General features: G+C 34.2%; 1 protein-coding gene across 20 annotated transcripts in view; it reads right to left on the bottom strand.

Moving 5' to 3' along the window:
* Pard3 (par-3 family cell polarity regulator) overlaps positions 1–15955 on the bottom strand; it is a 660013-nt gene that overhangs the window by 264757 nt on the left and 379301 nt on the right. For 18 of the 20 annotated variants that reach the window (XM_027928488.3, XM_027928495.3, XM_071599891.1 and 15 more), the window contains exons 6-7: positions 11640–11731; positions 9947–10030 (exon numbers count right to left, since the gene is read on the bottom strand). In XM_027928488.3, the coding sequence (XP_027784289.2) occupies positions 9947–10030; positions 11640–11731 (176 nt within the window). The remainder of the gene's footprint in view (positions 1–9946; positions 10031–11639; positions 11732–15955) is intronic. The other 2 variants (XM_071599893.1, XM_071599895.1) reach the window with 1 other exon arrangement.

Here is a 15955-nt window from a genome sequence, read left to right as displayed (position 1 = left end):
AATAATATATAATTTGATGAATGGAAAAGATCTATGTGAGAAATCAAATTAAATCAGATACTGATACCACTGGAACATGAAAAACTCACTTGGCTACTTGACTTTCAAAGCAGACATGAAAAGAACATCTTAAAGGTAAAGAGGCCTCAACTCTCCATAGGTAATCATAACATAGCCACACATGTGATGCAGCACACCTGTTGCTAAAAACCACCTACCTCTACAGACTTAGAACACCTTTTTAAAGTGCAGGAATACAGTCCCTGAAATAAAAATATACTGCTCCAAGATTGACTCCAGTTGATTAGTTTTAATTGAGAAAAATCATAAGTAATTTTCTTACATGTTTCCATTTCTATGATCAAAAGTGACTACTAATAAATATGTTTTTAAGTACTCCAAAATATTTTGAGTAACCCAAAATAACTCACATAAAATTTCTAGGGAAACATACTTTGACTGTATTTAATGACACTTGTTTAGTAGTTAACTACTAATTTCCCAAAATTTGTGAATTTATATTCAATAGATCCTTTCAGTATTTATAACACTTTAAAACAGTGTAAAGGCCTGGTGCACTGGTGCATGTCCTCAGTCCCAGGTACATGGGAGGCTTAAATAGGAGACTTACTTGCACCCAGGCATCCCAGGCCAGCATGGAAAACATGGCAAGATAAAAATCCCTAAATAACAAACTAAATAAATAAAACCAGGAAACTCAGAAATTTGTATTTTATTTCTACAAGTGTTATCAATGTTCTTTTCAAATAAATAGGTCAATGGTTTGTGTTTATCTAGATATTGTTTTCCTATTAGTAAAAAAGCATGCCATGTTTTGTTTATATAATGACTGTCTTTCTGAATAGGTTCTCTTATATGGCCAAATCCATCAGTAATCCAAATATACAATAAAAGTGCTAAAAATCATAAATAAATACAGTAGCACATTTCCAAGAAATATAATGGAAATTTATTAACCAAGACTTTAGAATCTAACATTACGTTAATAGATGCAAATAACTCAGAATCCTTTTACTCATCACTGGGGTTCATAGACATGATGGAGGGGGGAGGGGGCACAGGACAAAGAACTTCACCCTGAGTGACAGAGCAAATGATCAGAGAATCAAGGAACAGACTGAATTAAGGTGAAGTTAGTAGCCTGCTGATTTCTAAGTACTTGACCACACTATTAGAATCATTCTCTCAAAAAGAATGAATTAATTTAAAAAGTAAAGTGGTACGATCTACAAAATTATCTGATTTGCTCCAGTAGGTGAAAATGATTACAAAAGGAATAGAAATGAATGATGATAAAAAAAAAAAAAACTCACAAGAAAACTGAACTGATAACAGCCAGACTGAGAAGGAAAAGAACTTCTAAGGGGAAATCAAATGGAAGTAGCAATAACACACATTCAGCTTCCCATAAAATGTGTAGGGGCAAGCATATAATATTTCTACTTCTATACCTATCACTTTAAACTTAAAGCTATATCAAAGGAACATTAAAAGCAAATTTTAGGTATGTATTCTGCAAAATCAACCCAGCAACTGGTGTGTGTTCTAAAACAGTGGATATTTACCATCTGTGATACAGCAGCTCCCACAACACTTTTATCATAGAGAGTCCCTGAAGTCAGCCAGGTTCCTAACCTTTGGGCATGACTGGGCACTGGTAGAGAGAATTGTTTTTGCTACTGGCAGGTAGTGCCAGAGTTCCTTGTGGGGGCACATGTTCCATCAAAAGAAGAGACTACTGTATAAAAAGTAAAAAGGACTGGGCATGAGGCGAATGCCTATACAGCTCAGAAGGCTGAGGCAGGAGGATTGAAAGTTCAAAGCCAGTTTCAGCGACTTAGGGAGACCTTGTCTCAAAACAAAAAAATAAAAAGAGCTAGGATGTGGCTCAGTGGTTAAGTGCCCCAGGGCATTCCCTGGCACCAAAAAAAAAAAAAAGAGAGAAAGAAAGAAAAAATTGATATATTTATTAATGCACTTTATTAATTTATTAATTTATTAATGCACTGGTCACTTTCATGAAGAAATAACCATAGAGCTTAGAGATAGGTTAAAAAAAAAATCCTACCACACTTCCCCTATAAATCCAATGTAAACCCTATTCAGTTTATATGCTTTTCAAGCAAATGGATTTTTTTTCTGGTTAGTCTCAAACATTCCTCCTCTTCTACTGTTTCCTTCATCTTTTTCCATTCCAAATATTTTTCCTAAACAAACAAACAAAAATAAGCAATTGTGTAGACATTTCTTTCAAGTCTTTCCTCACAGTTCTTGAACAATTCTCTTTAAAAAGTCAAAGTAAAACTACAGTCACAGAAAGCAAGCCATTGAAATGCTGCATCTTTGTACATGATTTTGGATGCATAATTAGAAATTTAACTGCTTAGATTATATTAAGGATTGCACCACTACATTTTTACAAGGTTCATTAGCCTAATTATACACTTAATTAAAATAAACTCAGTCACACATGGTAACATTTTCAAATCTAAGTATAAATTACAACCAATGATAAAACTGAAAATAAGTAACAAATGTTTTATTGACATCTAAATTGGCTGAGTAAGTCTGAGTTTTGCTTTGATAATGTAAACTCCCACAACTGCCACCCAGCTGTATGGAAATGATCATAATTCATCTTAATAAAAGCTGACACAGTGTAAACACCACAACTGTAGTGAAGGCAGAGTATGAATGGGCAGAACAGGATCCCATTAAAAGAAATCTGTCACCTCCCAGAGTGCTGGAGTGGGAGAGGGGGGCAGCATTACCTACATGATCCCCCAAACCACAGTCAATGACAGAGCCCACTGCAGCACAAGAAAGTTTAAAGACAACTAAAATTAAGCAAACAAACAAAAAATCTTTGGACTGAGGGTGTAACTCTGTGGTTACACAGAGTATTTGTCTAGCACCCATGAGGAGAGGAGAGGAGGGGAGGAGGGAGGAGAAGAGAGATAAGCTTATGGATGAGAAAAGGTAGTACCAAAAAGAAACAGGTAAATAAAAATGTACAATTTCTAGCTGGATGTGGTGGCACATAAATCTGTAAATTTATGTAAATTATGTAAATAGCCTGTAAATCTCAGCAACTCCAAAGGCAACAGATTACAAGTTCCAGGCAGGCTGGGCAACATAGTGAGACCCTATCTTAAAAAGGGCTAGAGATATAGCTCAGTTACCATTAAGGTTTTCTGTATTCAATCCCCAAGTACCAATACAAACAACAGGAAAGGGGTGGGGGTGGGGGGCTGGAGGTGGAGAAATCTACAGATTCAGGCAGAAATGATAGATACTATCACACTACATTCAAAAAAACGTAATTTATCTGATTGTAAAATGCAAACTTTTCTTTCTGAACCAACAGATTATTGTCCGTTATTATGCACAAAATATTCTGACAAAAGACTACTGACCAATTAAATTAATTTAAATTGTATTTTTTTCAAAAGCAATGAATTAAGTACTCAGAGTTCAAGAGCATATTTATTCTGTGCTAATTCCATAAGGTTCACATTGATTCTAAGTCTTATTAACATATGTACCCAATTAACTAAACAAATGTGTATTGAGATTCTCAAATTTAAAATGTAACAATAAATTTTCTCTTAGTTTCATGATATAGGAAAAAAATCATTTTCCACAATTGTGTAGACAAATCACTACCTCCCCAGACAACCAGAATACCAAGCAATATTGGAAAGAATTCTAAGGTATATAATAGAATGTTAAATTGAAGATAAAATATATTCTCATGATTTAATCATTTTTATTAGCTGTCAATGCCACATTCTTTTGTAAAATGAATTACATTTATTGTCCTATTTAAACCATACAGAAGTCATGATTCCCATCACTTCACATAGAGACTGAGGCTAAGTGAAGTTAACCTGATCATAGTATAAAGACAGAGCTAGGTTACATCCAGGTATTCCAGATTGTTCCTAACAACCCCTCTGCAAATAACAATTGAATAACAACCAGGTAAATTATAACCCAGAGAGCCAAACTCATATTTTGCTGAAATAATTAAATAAATGAATCTCAAGATCTTCCAAAAATTGTTTGCCTACTACTCTTACAGAAAGAAGAACATTTGGGCTGGGGATATAGCTCAGTGGTAGGTCACTTGCCGAGCATTCATACAAAGCCCTAGCACCACAGATTTAAAAAAAAAAAAAAAAAAAAGGAGAACAGTAGCTTGAGGGAAACTTAATCATTTCATATGTCCAATATACCCCAAACAAACATATTTCAGTAACTTCCTAGATAATTAATGTGCACTCATATTAATACAGAATACATTTTGTAGAATAGAAATAGTAATACATACAGAATGCACATTTTCCAACAAGGTCATTTTTATTTCAACACAAAACCCCCAAACATTACAAATATTCTCTTAGGCATATGAATTTAGGGGGGATTAAACGATAGGAGAATTTATGGACAATGATGTAAGTAAGCAATAGGTAGATGTAAAAGGGAGAAGTCATAAAAGAAACCTCAGCACATTAGCTCTTTAAAGAAGCTTTTCCTAAGGATGTGAATGCTTCATCTGATACTCTGAATATTAAGTTGTAAAAAACTTACTTGGGGAAAAAAGTCAAAACCAGACAAATCAAAAGACAGTACACAGGTTAAAAAAATAATCATCCTAAGAAGAGAAGTAATGAGAAATTAGACCAGTTGCCAACACAGGCCAATTGCAGAAACTCAGAAACACACCCAGACCCACCCAGGCATATTTATATCCACAATGGTGCACCATCTCACCAGGCCCTGATTTTCTCCCTACATGAGAATTGGGTCCTAAAAAGAATTATGTGAGCACATTTTACTAACTGGGAGATGGTGGATGGGTTTGTTTCTTTCTTTTTTTCCTTTTTGTTTGTGAATTCCTGAGAACAGGCGGGGGAAGGGAAAATGTGCAAAATAGCAGCCCATTGCCACAAAAGGCTATCTTGTCAACCAGTAAGTGAAACTGAAAAAAATATGGATGGTTGCTTCCCCCAAATATAAACAGAAAACAGATAAGGGAGTTTTAAACATGACAAATAGTAGACTATAAACTCCAGGCCATCAGGCATTTTTGTTTATTTGATTCCCTAGGGCAAAGGCTGGCAAACTACAGTCCATGAGTCAAACCAGCCAGCACATGATTTTGTAAGAGAAGCTTTCCTAAAACACAGCCACACTCCTTTGTTAGTTTGTTTGCTTGTTTTTGCAATACACAGAAATAAAAACCAGGAACTCACAAATGCTTTGCAAGTTCACTGTCACTTAATTACATTCCCAGCCCTTTAAATTTTTATTATTTTTTTATTTTGAGTCAGGCCTGAGTTGCCCAGGCTGCCCTCAAACCTGATGATCCTCCTGCCTCAGCCTCCCCAGGAGTGGAATTACAGGTGTATGTCATTACACCTGGTCATTTGTTTGTATTTTGTCAATGATAGTGTTCAAACTACTATGAATATGAGTAGTTGCAACAGAACCTCATGGACTCATGCCCCTGAGGGTCTCTTTACAGAAAATTTGTGAATTCCTGATCTGGGATATCCTCTGCACCAGAAATTTGTCATTGGTAGATGCTAGATCTCTTTTTTTAAAAAACTCTGCTTAAGTAAAATTAATAAACACAAACATATAATTACTATTTCTATAAGGAAAAAGTAATACCAAAGAGATTCTAAGTGCCACAGATTTAAATATCAAGATGAATATATACAAACATCCATTACAGAAAAGATTCAGAGAAGCAGTCTATACTGTATCTAAATATGTTGTAAACATATTTGTTTCCATATGGGAAAAGATTTAGAATATGTACTACGAGTTAGATTGGAGTCCAAGTAAGACGAATAAAAGTCTCTACAGGGTTATCTTCTAATACATCATGATTCAAAGAATTTACTATTTCCCACCCAATCATGCATACTTGTATACAGCATCTTCCGCATAACATATTTTTGGAATGACTATTTCCAGAACAATGTCCCTGGAATAGGTCAAGTCAGTGTGCTACATTCAATAGTTCTACTTTCTCTAAATCCCAATGACACTTAGCATGTATCTTTTTATATACATATCTCTCAATTAAGTCCCTTGAAACCAACTACAAAATTTTATAATTTTAATAGGTCAACTTCTATTTCAGCAAGCAATTTTCTCTTACTTTTTATAGACTTAATGATATATCATTAAGTTTATTAATTTTATTTAAGCAGATTAAAAAAAAAAAAAAGATCTAGTATCTACCAATTACAATTTCTGTTGCAGAGGATATCCCAGATCAGGAATTCACAAATTTTCAATATCATTAGAAAGTCTCAAGAAAACTCACTAAATATTATTGAGGCCAGGATATGTCACTGCTGCTTTATTTTTAATCTAGTAATGTCAAAGCTAAAATGGATTCATTCATTCATGGGTTCATTCATTTCTTTGCCAAGTAAAAGCAATACCTAAAATCCTATGGTCCAATATCTATGAATAGGTCCTAGAAACATAAAAATATATAAAATAAAGCATGGTCTTCTACCAAAGGAAGTCACAATCCTGTGTTTTAAATTTTCTGAATATAGAAATATTTGTTATTTAAATGAGGTTACCTTTGCCACTTAAATCAGGGTGAAATGAAATGTTTGGTATGGAGGGAAACTTGATTTCAAGGATGTGAAACTGTGACTAAGGAGTTCTGGAGGGAGATGAGTTAATTGTTTTTAATAACGTGAAGGAAGATAACTAAAGAAAAACATCATCAAGGTGAAGATGGTACTGTCACCATCTCTAAGTATCAAGAAACGGTCATCCAAGGAAGGATTGGAAGGTGATCTGATTGTCATTAATGTTCCAGATCAAATAGTCATGGCAAGATCCTTGAGTTCACAATTTTAAATTACTATCTTCCTTAATTAGATGTGACATTCGAGATAGTCTGGAGGGTGTTCCATTTTGCTTAGATACATAATTCCAATTCTGAATTGTACCTTAGACTCCTTGACTTTGAAAATCAAAATGGGAAAGCAATACTGATATGTATTTATCACATGTATAAAAATAAGTATTCAGTAAGAGTTATTCAATTAGTTATGTCTCCAAAATTGAGAAGGCCCAAGAAAGATTGGAATATTGCACCATGGAAGGCATTCATGGAAATTTCCACTTACGTACCATGAATATGTATCCTTGTATTCCCAATAGAGGTATGTGCAATTTCTTCATGAGTTCCACTTAATTTCTTCCTTTCTGCTATTCCATACTGCTTAATTTGCCCTTGCAGCCACCATGGAGTTGATGCAGCTCCCTTTATAAGCTGTCATCACATTTAAATTTGTCATCCTCAACAAGCCAGCTTCAGTTACCAAATGCAGACAATTCTTCCTCTCTCAGCTCACAGATCACTATTAAATAACTGTATCAACATTTATCACATAATTATAATTGTGTGATTTCTAGGCTATCACTCCATCTAGACTGCAAATTCCCAGAGGAAAACTATTTCCTATTTATCTTTGTTTCCTAGCACCTAATACAGGAATTATCACAAGATGAATGCTTGGAAAGGATTCCAACTGAATTTGAGGAACCCACTTTGAAGCATTTCTGGGTGTATTTGGGCTCAAGAAGATCAGTGTCTGGGAGTATGAGCAGCCTACCTGTTTCTCCTTCCCCATTGTCTACCCACCTTTGAAAAACCATGACTATCATGGTGGAAGTTTAAAGATGCAACACAAGACTTGAATAAAAACAAAACAAAACAATTTTTCTGTTTCCATATAAAAATTGGTGATGCCTAAAAAGGGCATATAAAGAATGTGTTTTTCTTAAATAAGTTTTTGTCTATATATAGGGAATCTGCACAATATTTTCTTCATTAAGTGCCAAATTAATAGTAATTTAAAAAGGACTCAGCTATAGAAAAAATTTTAGTTCTGCAAAGAGATATTCTACCACTTGAATATGTTCAGTGAATCAAAACTGAACACCATGGTAACGAGCAACTAAAGGCCATGTTGGGTTCTGTCAAAGTCTTCCTATGAATTAATCTAAATAATAGGTGTATTTTCCTATCTTATTCCCCTTTTGCTTTAAGTGTTTCATGTAATATTTATTTCATCCTAATATCATTTAATGTTGAGGTAGTAAATATGTTTAAAATGATTTTAAAAATGACATGTTCGTAAAGGAAATACTGGTTTGAAGCTGGTACATGAACACTTTAATTTCATTTGTTATGAGTTAAGTTTCACAGACAGTTTAAGGCACATTACTATTGGGAAGCCATAATCCATTTTACCTGCTTACCTTTTTGTCTCCTATTCATAAAATATTTTCAAGAAATTCTTAAGTTTTTTTTAACATATTTTTTAAAGGAAATAAAGACAAGGTCTACTTTGAAAACCGTTTAACTGAAAGTTCTTTGAAGAAATTTTATTGCTCCTTTAGAGTTCAAAAATAAAAATAAAAGAAAGGAGGAGAAAAAAATGAAAGCAATCACAACTCTGAATGTAATACCACTCAAAAATTCAAGGTGAATTTCGGGTACTAGTATAAAGCAGCAACATTCAAGATTCATTGTACTCCAGCAGAGTTCTAAGAAAAACAGAGTCTCAGCTTTGAGGTATTCCATAAATCAGGTGCTTTACCAAAGGACTGAAATATGGACTTGCCAAAATTAGTAACATAAAAGAAAGGTGGTAAGATTGCTCAGCTACTTACATTAAAAACAAAAAGTACATATTTAATCATACAAACGCAATTTATACTTCGTCTGTCTTTTTAAAGACACTAGAAATGTATAATTCCTTGATCATGGATTTGATTGTATCTAAGGCTTCAGGTTGGCAGTCTAAGCTCCTGGTCACTCAGTCACTTGTCTAGGTTCTCAGACACTGGTCTCAATGTTCAGTCACTGGTCTCTCAGGCTACTTTCCAACTTCCCCTTTTCTCTTCCCATGAAAAGAAAGGGTAGATGAAAAACAATAAGGTTAAAAGAATAAAAGAAATAAGGAATTAAAAATTAAGATGCCAAAAATTAACAAGGTAATCAATAGATAGGCAAATAAGAGAGACTGCAATAAAACTGCTGAGTCAAACATGAGATTAAGTTCCTGGGGAAGAATGCCATGCATTTCACGTGTCCAGGATGGATCCCCACCAGGCATTATTGCCAAAATCAATTCACACATTTGAATATATTAAAACCAAGATTACAATTATGGTTTCACAGGGGAAAAGAAAAAGGATCAGAATTAAGGAATCTCATGGGACACATGCAGCTTTTAAGGATGTATCTTCTGTACCATAATGAAGTCTCGATTAACAAACACTGGACCATTTTGAAATTCTGAATATTTGGAGATTAAAGTGAATGAAGGAGTTAGAAACCACAAGAAAGGGATAAATCTCCAGCATGCTTCATTTTCTAAAATTTCAAACTCACAGGGTATTTTATAATTATCTAAGTCAGTAAAATGGTAGAACTAAATAATCATAAAGGCAAATTTAAAATTAATCATCACCCAAGTTATCCAGGTAATTTTTACTGCATGAATTTTTTCCAGGTAAATGCTTTAAGATCTCCTAAACTTTGCAATTCCAGGTGGAATTCTAACTAATGCCATCAATTCACGGCAAAGTCAAATGTTAGCTTAGATGCGATGAACAATAAACTTATTATGATAATTTAAATGCACAATTTCTTCTTGTGCCTGTAAAGCCTCTCTTCATTAGGCTAAGAACATTCTGTGATTAGGATACATACATATGAATGGAGCAGCAGTTGCCCCCAAGTGAAAATGTTTTCTATTAAGCATATGTGAAGTCAACACCACTCTATATCTGAGCATAAATGAAGGGAAAAAAAAAAAAAAAAAAACCACTCCACATTATGATTCAATTAAAAACCTCCAAGATACGTTACCTGCCTCCTCGAGCACTGAAAGGCACTACATGGATTCCCAGAGGCCCTCCATCGTTGGGGACTTGTACGAGCTTTACCATATCACTGTGAGACAATGATGAATGAGGGAGCATGAACGTGTACTGTAAACAAACCAAACCAAACAAAAAAACCGCCACAACACAGACACACAGTAAACAACAAAAGAAAACAAAACAAAAATCCCACCAAGTACACAAGCATATACACACATAATTGAGGATATAAGCATGGTGATGAAGGCCACATCAAACAGCACATACCTGAACACTAGTCTGATGGCATGGAGGGAGAGCAATCATCAGAGATAACTACATTAAAAACAACACAGAACCATTTCTCTTGGACCATGCTCTTCCATATAATATAAACTCATGCTTTGCAAATCAAATCTTGAGACTTCCACTGAAAATTTTCCATCTGCATATCTATGTCATAGACTCTGAAGATTAGCTGAATAAATCGGCTGTATCTATACAGCACATGATAATTTACCAAGTACTCTGACATTTGTCTCATCATTGATCCAGTGAGGTCAAAGATTTTGCCCCTGTGGGTGACCATCCAGAGGATAGCCTAATTGTCCTTACTGCCCACTATTCTATGATATTTCAGTCACCATTTCTTAATTTGTTTTGAGAGAGACTTTCAAGTGTGGGTTCTATCTACCGATACTCTCTCTCAGAGATTACTAACAATTTCAACACATGTTTAATAATTGGCTAAGCAAATAAGAATGGTACAACTTAAATAAATTTAACTTATTTCAATTTATTATTTTAATTTGTTATTTGTTCTAAAAAGAAATATGGCACAGCAAGTATGTCTCCAGTGGAAATACTCTAAGTGCCAATTGATGTATACTTAATCATAACCTGATCCTAGAGCCTGCTTAATATCACTATTATCTTAGAGCCCTACCTTGGAAAAACAAAGAGAAAACAGAATTGAGATATAATATCAATGTCTACACCACCAACTTTACCCACATTGAAAGAAAGAAACCTGTATGACTATCTTACCTGCTCTAAGATATTGAGGTTCTGAGAATAGCTTCCATTTTAACATGTCAATAATTACAACGATCACAGTGTTATAATACTACTGGAAAATATTTTGTTCTTTTGTATTTCAAATCATGTTTAAAGTCCCTGATCTATGATCTTTAATCAAATATCTTGAGATATTCTATTTCTTCAAATTAAAAATACATATATATGTATATATATACATATACATACACACCACAATACTGACTAATGCTGATGTGATCCAACTAGTTTTTCATGTAACATATAGACACATTTTTTTTAAGTTAACAAAGTTGAAGAACGAATAACCAAAATACTGACAAAGCAATCTGAAAACAAAGCGTTTACAGTGCTGTTAACATGATGAACATTTTCAATCAAATACTATTTTAATGTTCTAATTTAATAGTATTTGCCACGGCATGAAACTCAGGACAGGTACATAAGAACTTCCATGCTTCACTGCTCACATTACGTAATTAACTCAACAGATGAAAGATGTTCTTGGGAAAAACAAATCAAAGCAGGGCATGTTTCCTAACTAAGCACAAACATTCCGCATGCCATATGCTTTTGGAATACTTGCTGCAATTAATGATGCTACATGTATATAACAAATATAGTTAAAACCATCAGTAACTTACTCCAGAGAAAAGCTGGGTATATTCTCCAAACCAGTGTCAGCATGTCCAACTGGTTCCACACGGCTACTGTCTTCTTCTGTCCCCTCCTCGTCCTGGAGACAGCAAAGACACAAGAGAAGCACACTGTTAGGTTCATTTCCACAATGTGAAAGGGAAGCAGGATAAAACCCCAGTCTAATAGTCAGTATGATCAAGTTAACTAGGTCTTTCCTCTAGGGAGAATGACCTTCAGTAAGATGGGTGTGAGTGTGAGTTGAATTTTAAAACAACAGCATCTGAAGTTAGCATATCCCAGAAGTTAAAAACTATACTGCTGGGATAAGGAAAGAAAACTGAACTTTCATGCCACTTTTCTCATCTCATTATTTTAACTTCTCTTCTTTTGACATATGTTTGAGGAAATAATTATATATTACTACAATGTTATGGTATTCTAATAAATAAATAAGAGTGACTCTGGGGATGCATGTTTAAAAGTGTTTATAGATCAAAACATTTGAGAAACTATAATCCATGACCACTACCAAAATCTTTGAAGTCACTATTTGAGAATCCCTCCTCTCCTAACTCAGCATGTCAACTGGAACATGTCGTAAGCAGAATCCTAGACATAGAATACTTCATCCTGGGAAATTTCACAAGAAGTTACCTTAGCCAATGGACTATCCTGGAGGTGTTCATAAAGACATTAACATCTTAGCCACGAAGGATCATGTTTGTTTACTTTTACGTATCAAGCAAAAACAAATAGCAAAACAATCAGCATCTACCCTCACCATTTTTATTCCTCCATCAAAAATATTTTGTAAAAATAGGTTCCAGTGTGTTATAGACACTGGATAAAGTATGCTGAAACTGAAAAAGGTGCATGTGGAATAAATGTGGTAGTTCATAAAAATGAATGAAATGCTACCTAAAAATATTCCTTAATTTATAATGTTAGCCATTGCCTTTTCATTAGGGAGTTTCACAAATACTTAAGTTGGTTTTTCAAGTTGATACCATGCCTGATATCATGGTCTTGTTTACCAAATTATAATAGTTTAAAAATATTCAGATCTCCAAACACAACGGTTAAAAGGCCCATGTGTATTTTACCTAGTATCCACACTGTCTGGCACCTGTTAGACACTCTGTAAATATTTTCCTAATTAACGCAAAATCATCCCGAGGAATCTCTAGGGATGCCCCAAGGTAAGTACATAAAATTTATTTATTTTATTTCTTGGATGTTTACAACTAAAATTGATGTATATGTACAATTTGTTAGGGTTTTCTTTTCCTACTGCACAAATTGGGCAACAATGATTTTACTATGAACTTATTAAATCACTTATATTATGAAAGATTCTACCATTGAGAAAAAATGTTAAATTTATCCATGTATTTTGAGAGATTCCCAGTAGCAATGCATATGCCATCAAGAGAGAGATCCATCAATAAAATGATAAGTGCTAGGGGTCAAGACACAATGCAGAATATATACTAAATTTGGGCAGAATGATTCATAATGTCCTCTTGCTAATTCTACTGAGAATATACCAAAATAAGCAGCAGAATGCACTGAGCTTGTTGGTGAGTTGTAGAAGTGCTCCATACATCCCGGATGGTGGTGCACTGCATGGAGCCAGGCTACTTGAAGATTGATGATCCTGCGTTTTGAGAGGCTCTAATATGTACTTCTTAGTCATCTATCTCTCTTAAGCACCAGCACATACTACATCTCAAAGGTTAACAGCATCTTGAACCTGCCTAGGAACAGCACTTTGAATGTAAACACAAACTCCCAAAATGATGCTTTTCCATTGGGAGTGGGGGTGGGGAAGAGAGCTAACACGATTGTTTATAAACCAGATGTAAGACATAAAATAATCTTACAAGACATTTTGTTTCGGGATTCATTAATAATTTAAGCAGCACTGAAATGCCACCAAGATGTATCACCAACTGAAACACCTATGTTGCAATGAAATTGCCACATAAATGAAAAGCCCCCAACTACAGTGATAAACCAGTAACTGATAATTTACGCATTCATTGTTCCCACAGTGGCCATTACCAGACCCCCCAGAGCATGTAGAATATTATATCATGTGGCTGCATATGGTGTTCAGTTTGGATTGCAACATTGACTGCCCTGAGGCTGAGCTGCAGTTGCTGTGGGAACCACAGCTCAGAATTTCTCAACTTTTAGATGTGTAAATATCAGCTCCTATATGGTTTTATTTTGTTGTCTGGTACTTTCTTAAAGCTGTAACTGAACACAGCTACTTTTAGCAAGATTTATGCATTGAATTCCATTGTAACCATAGCAAATGAAGCTCAGTTGTTGTATACCTTAAATCAATATTTAAGCACCACACTATTAATTTAAACTAGACAGTGTTAAAGAACTTCCATATGAAATAGTATACAATTTTTTGAGCATAGAGTTCAGAGTCAGGCTCAATGGAGCACTCCTGTGCTACTTAGGAGGCTAAAACAGGAGGATCACAAGTTTCAGCCCAGCCTGGCAACTTAGGGAGTCCTTTGTTTCAAAATAAAAATGATAATTTTAGAAAAGAGTTGGCAATATGGCACATAGCTCAGTGGTAGAGCACTTGTCTAGCATGTTCAAGGCCCTAAGTTCGATCATCAACACTGGGAAAGTATTTTAAATTCTTGAATCTGAATATTCAGATTCAAGAATTTAAAATACTACTCTAGCATTTCCCAATTTTATAGCCTTGGACAAGTTATATACCTTTTCTTTGTCCATCTCTTTTTCTGAAAAATGGGAACAATAAAAACTTATTCCTCTTGGGACTACTAGGTAAATCCAAGTCAAAAGTATGACATGGTGTCTCAGATACAGTAACTACCCAAATGAATGGCAATTTATAAATGTCACTGAAAACAGAAATTATTTATACATAAAATATACCTTGATAAATATCTTAGGGCAATTATACACAAACAAAAGATGATCTCCCTCTTTTCAGGCAAAACATCTATCTATAAGTGTTACCATTAATACATAATGTTATAATGTATACAGTACAGTTAAACATATAATGTGTTACATTTAATATGCATATCCACCCCTATATACTGTGCCTTGCAAAAGAATTTAATAGAAACTTACCGCGTAATGAATTCAATTAGAATTTTTTTCTAAAGTTGAATTTTGCATAATAAATTTTGCACTTTGCTATATATGAAATATTTACATTGTAAAATGTCTTTGGAATAGGAAAACAAGAAAAAGATAAATAAATGCTTATATAATCAAGTGAATGGCAAGAGGAGGAAAATACTACAGGTTAGTGGTGAGGAAATTTTTAAAGAGAAGGTAAGATTTAAGAACTATAAAGCACCTCCAAAATATGTACAATTACTATGCACCATTTAAAAATATGAATAAAAAAAAGAATTCTGAAGATATAAAATTTTAGCCTCTTTGCAAGCTCATAAGTTAACCTGATATATCTTCATGAATGCTGACAAGAGATACAAGACTCTTAGAACACAGACAAAAAGCTGATTGCTATTATTCCTTTGGCCAGAATACCATCCATACAGGCAGCATTTCTTCAAGCAAAATTTTTCAAAAGGCAAGGGGAGGTGGGCCTCAGGACACTGGCACACACAGAAAAACCTTGAGCTTACAGACCTTAAATCTTTTAAACAAATACTAAAGATGCTTGCTCACTGTGAAAGAGATGCTATGCCTGTGTTTCAAGGTTGGGCGCTATACAAAAATCAATGAAACAAGATGTGTGTTACCAAGTTATATAGAACACAAGAAAACTATGGAAAATTATTTCCCAACAACATTTAAACTAAACACTGACGAACGATAACACTCAGATGATTACTAAGTAGAAAAAAACAAGGGATATCACTAATGAATGCTCTAGGATAACAATACCTTATGAATAGGAACAAATTCTACTAGATGAAAGAGCATACCTTCTATACTAAGGAGAAATGATTATTCAGTGTAGAACTAAATTTCTCAAACAGAACAATGTAATGTGAGAGTTGAAAAAGTAAAGTTTCAGAAATGTAATCTCTTTATTTCCCATATGGAGGGGACAGCCCAAGGAAGCAGCAACTAGTTCAGATTAGAGCAGAAGATGGAGATATTAGGGAGGTCCATCTCCATCAGAAAAAAAGAAATTAATAATTGAATAATATTCTTAAATATTTTGGAAATAACAGAAATCTTACAGTAGCCAGAGAAAACTGTAAGGAAAAATTAAAAATTCTTATCAAGAAAACAAAGCAATTTTTTTAAAATTCAAATAGATTAACTTTAAGCACCACAAAAGAAA

This window comes from Marmota flaviventris, chromosome 12, assembly GCF_047511675.1.
Source record: "Marmota flaviventris isolate mMarFla1 chromosome 12, mMarFla1.hap1, whole genome shotgun sequence".
Lineage (NCBI taxonomy): Eukaryota > Metazoa > Chordata > Mammalia > Rodentia > Sciuridae > Marmota > Marmota flaviventris.
This window is presented reverse-complemented; position numbering and strand designations above follow the sequence as displayed.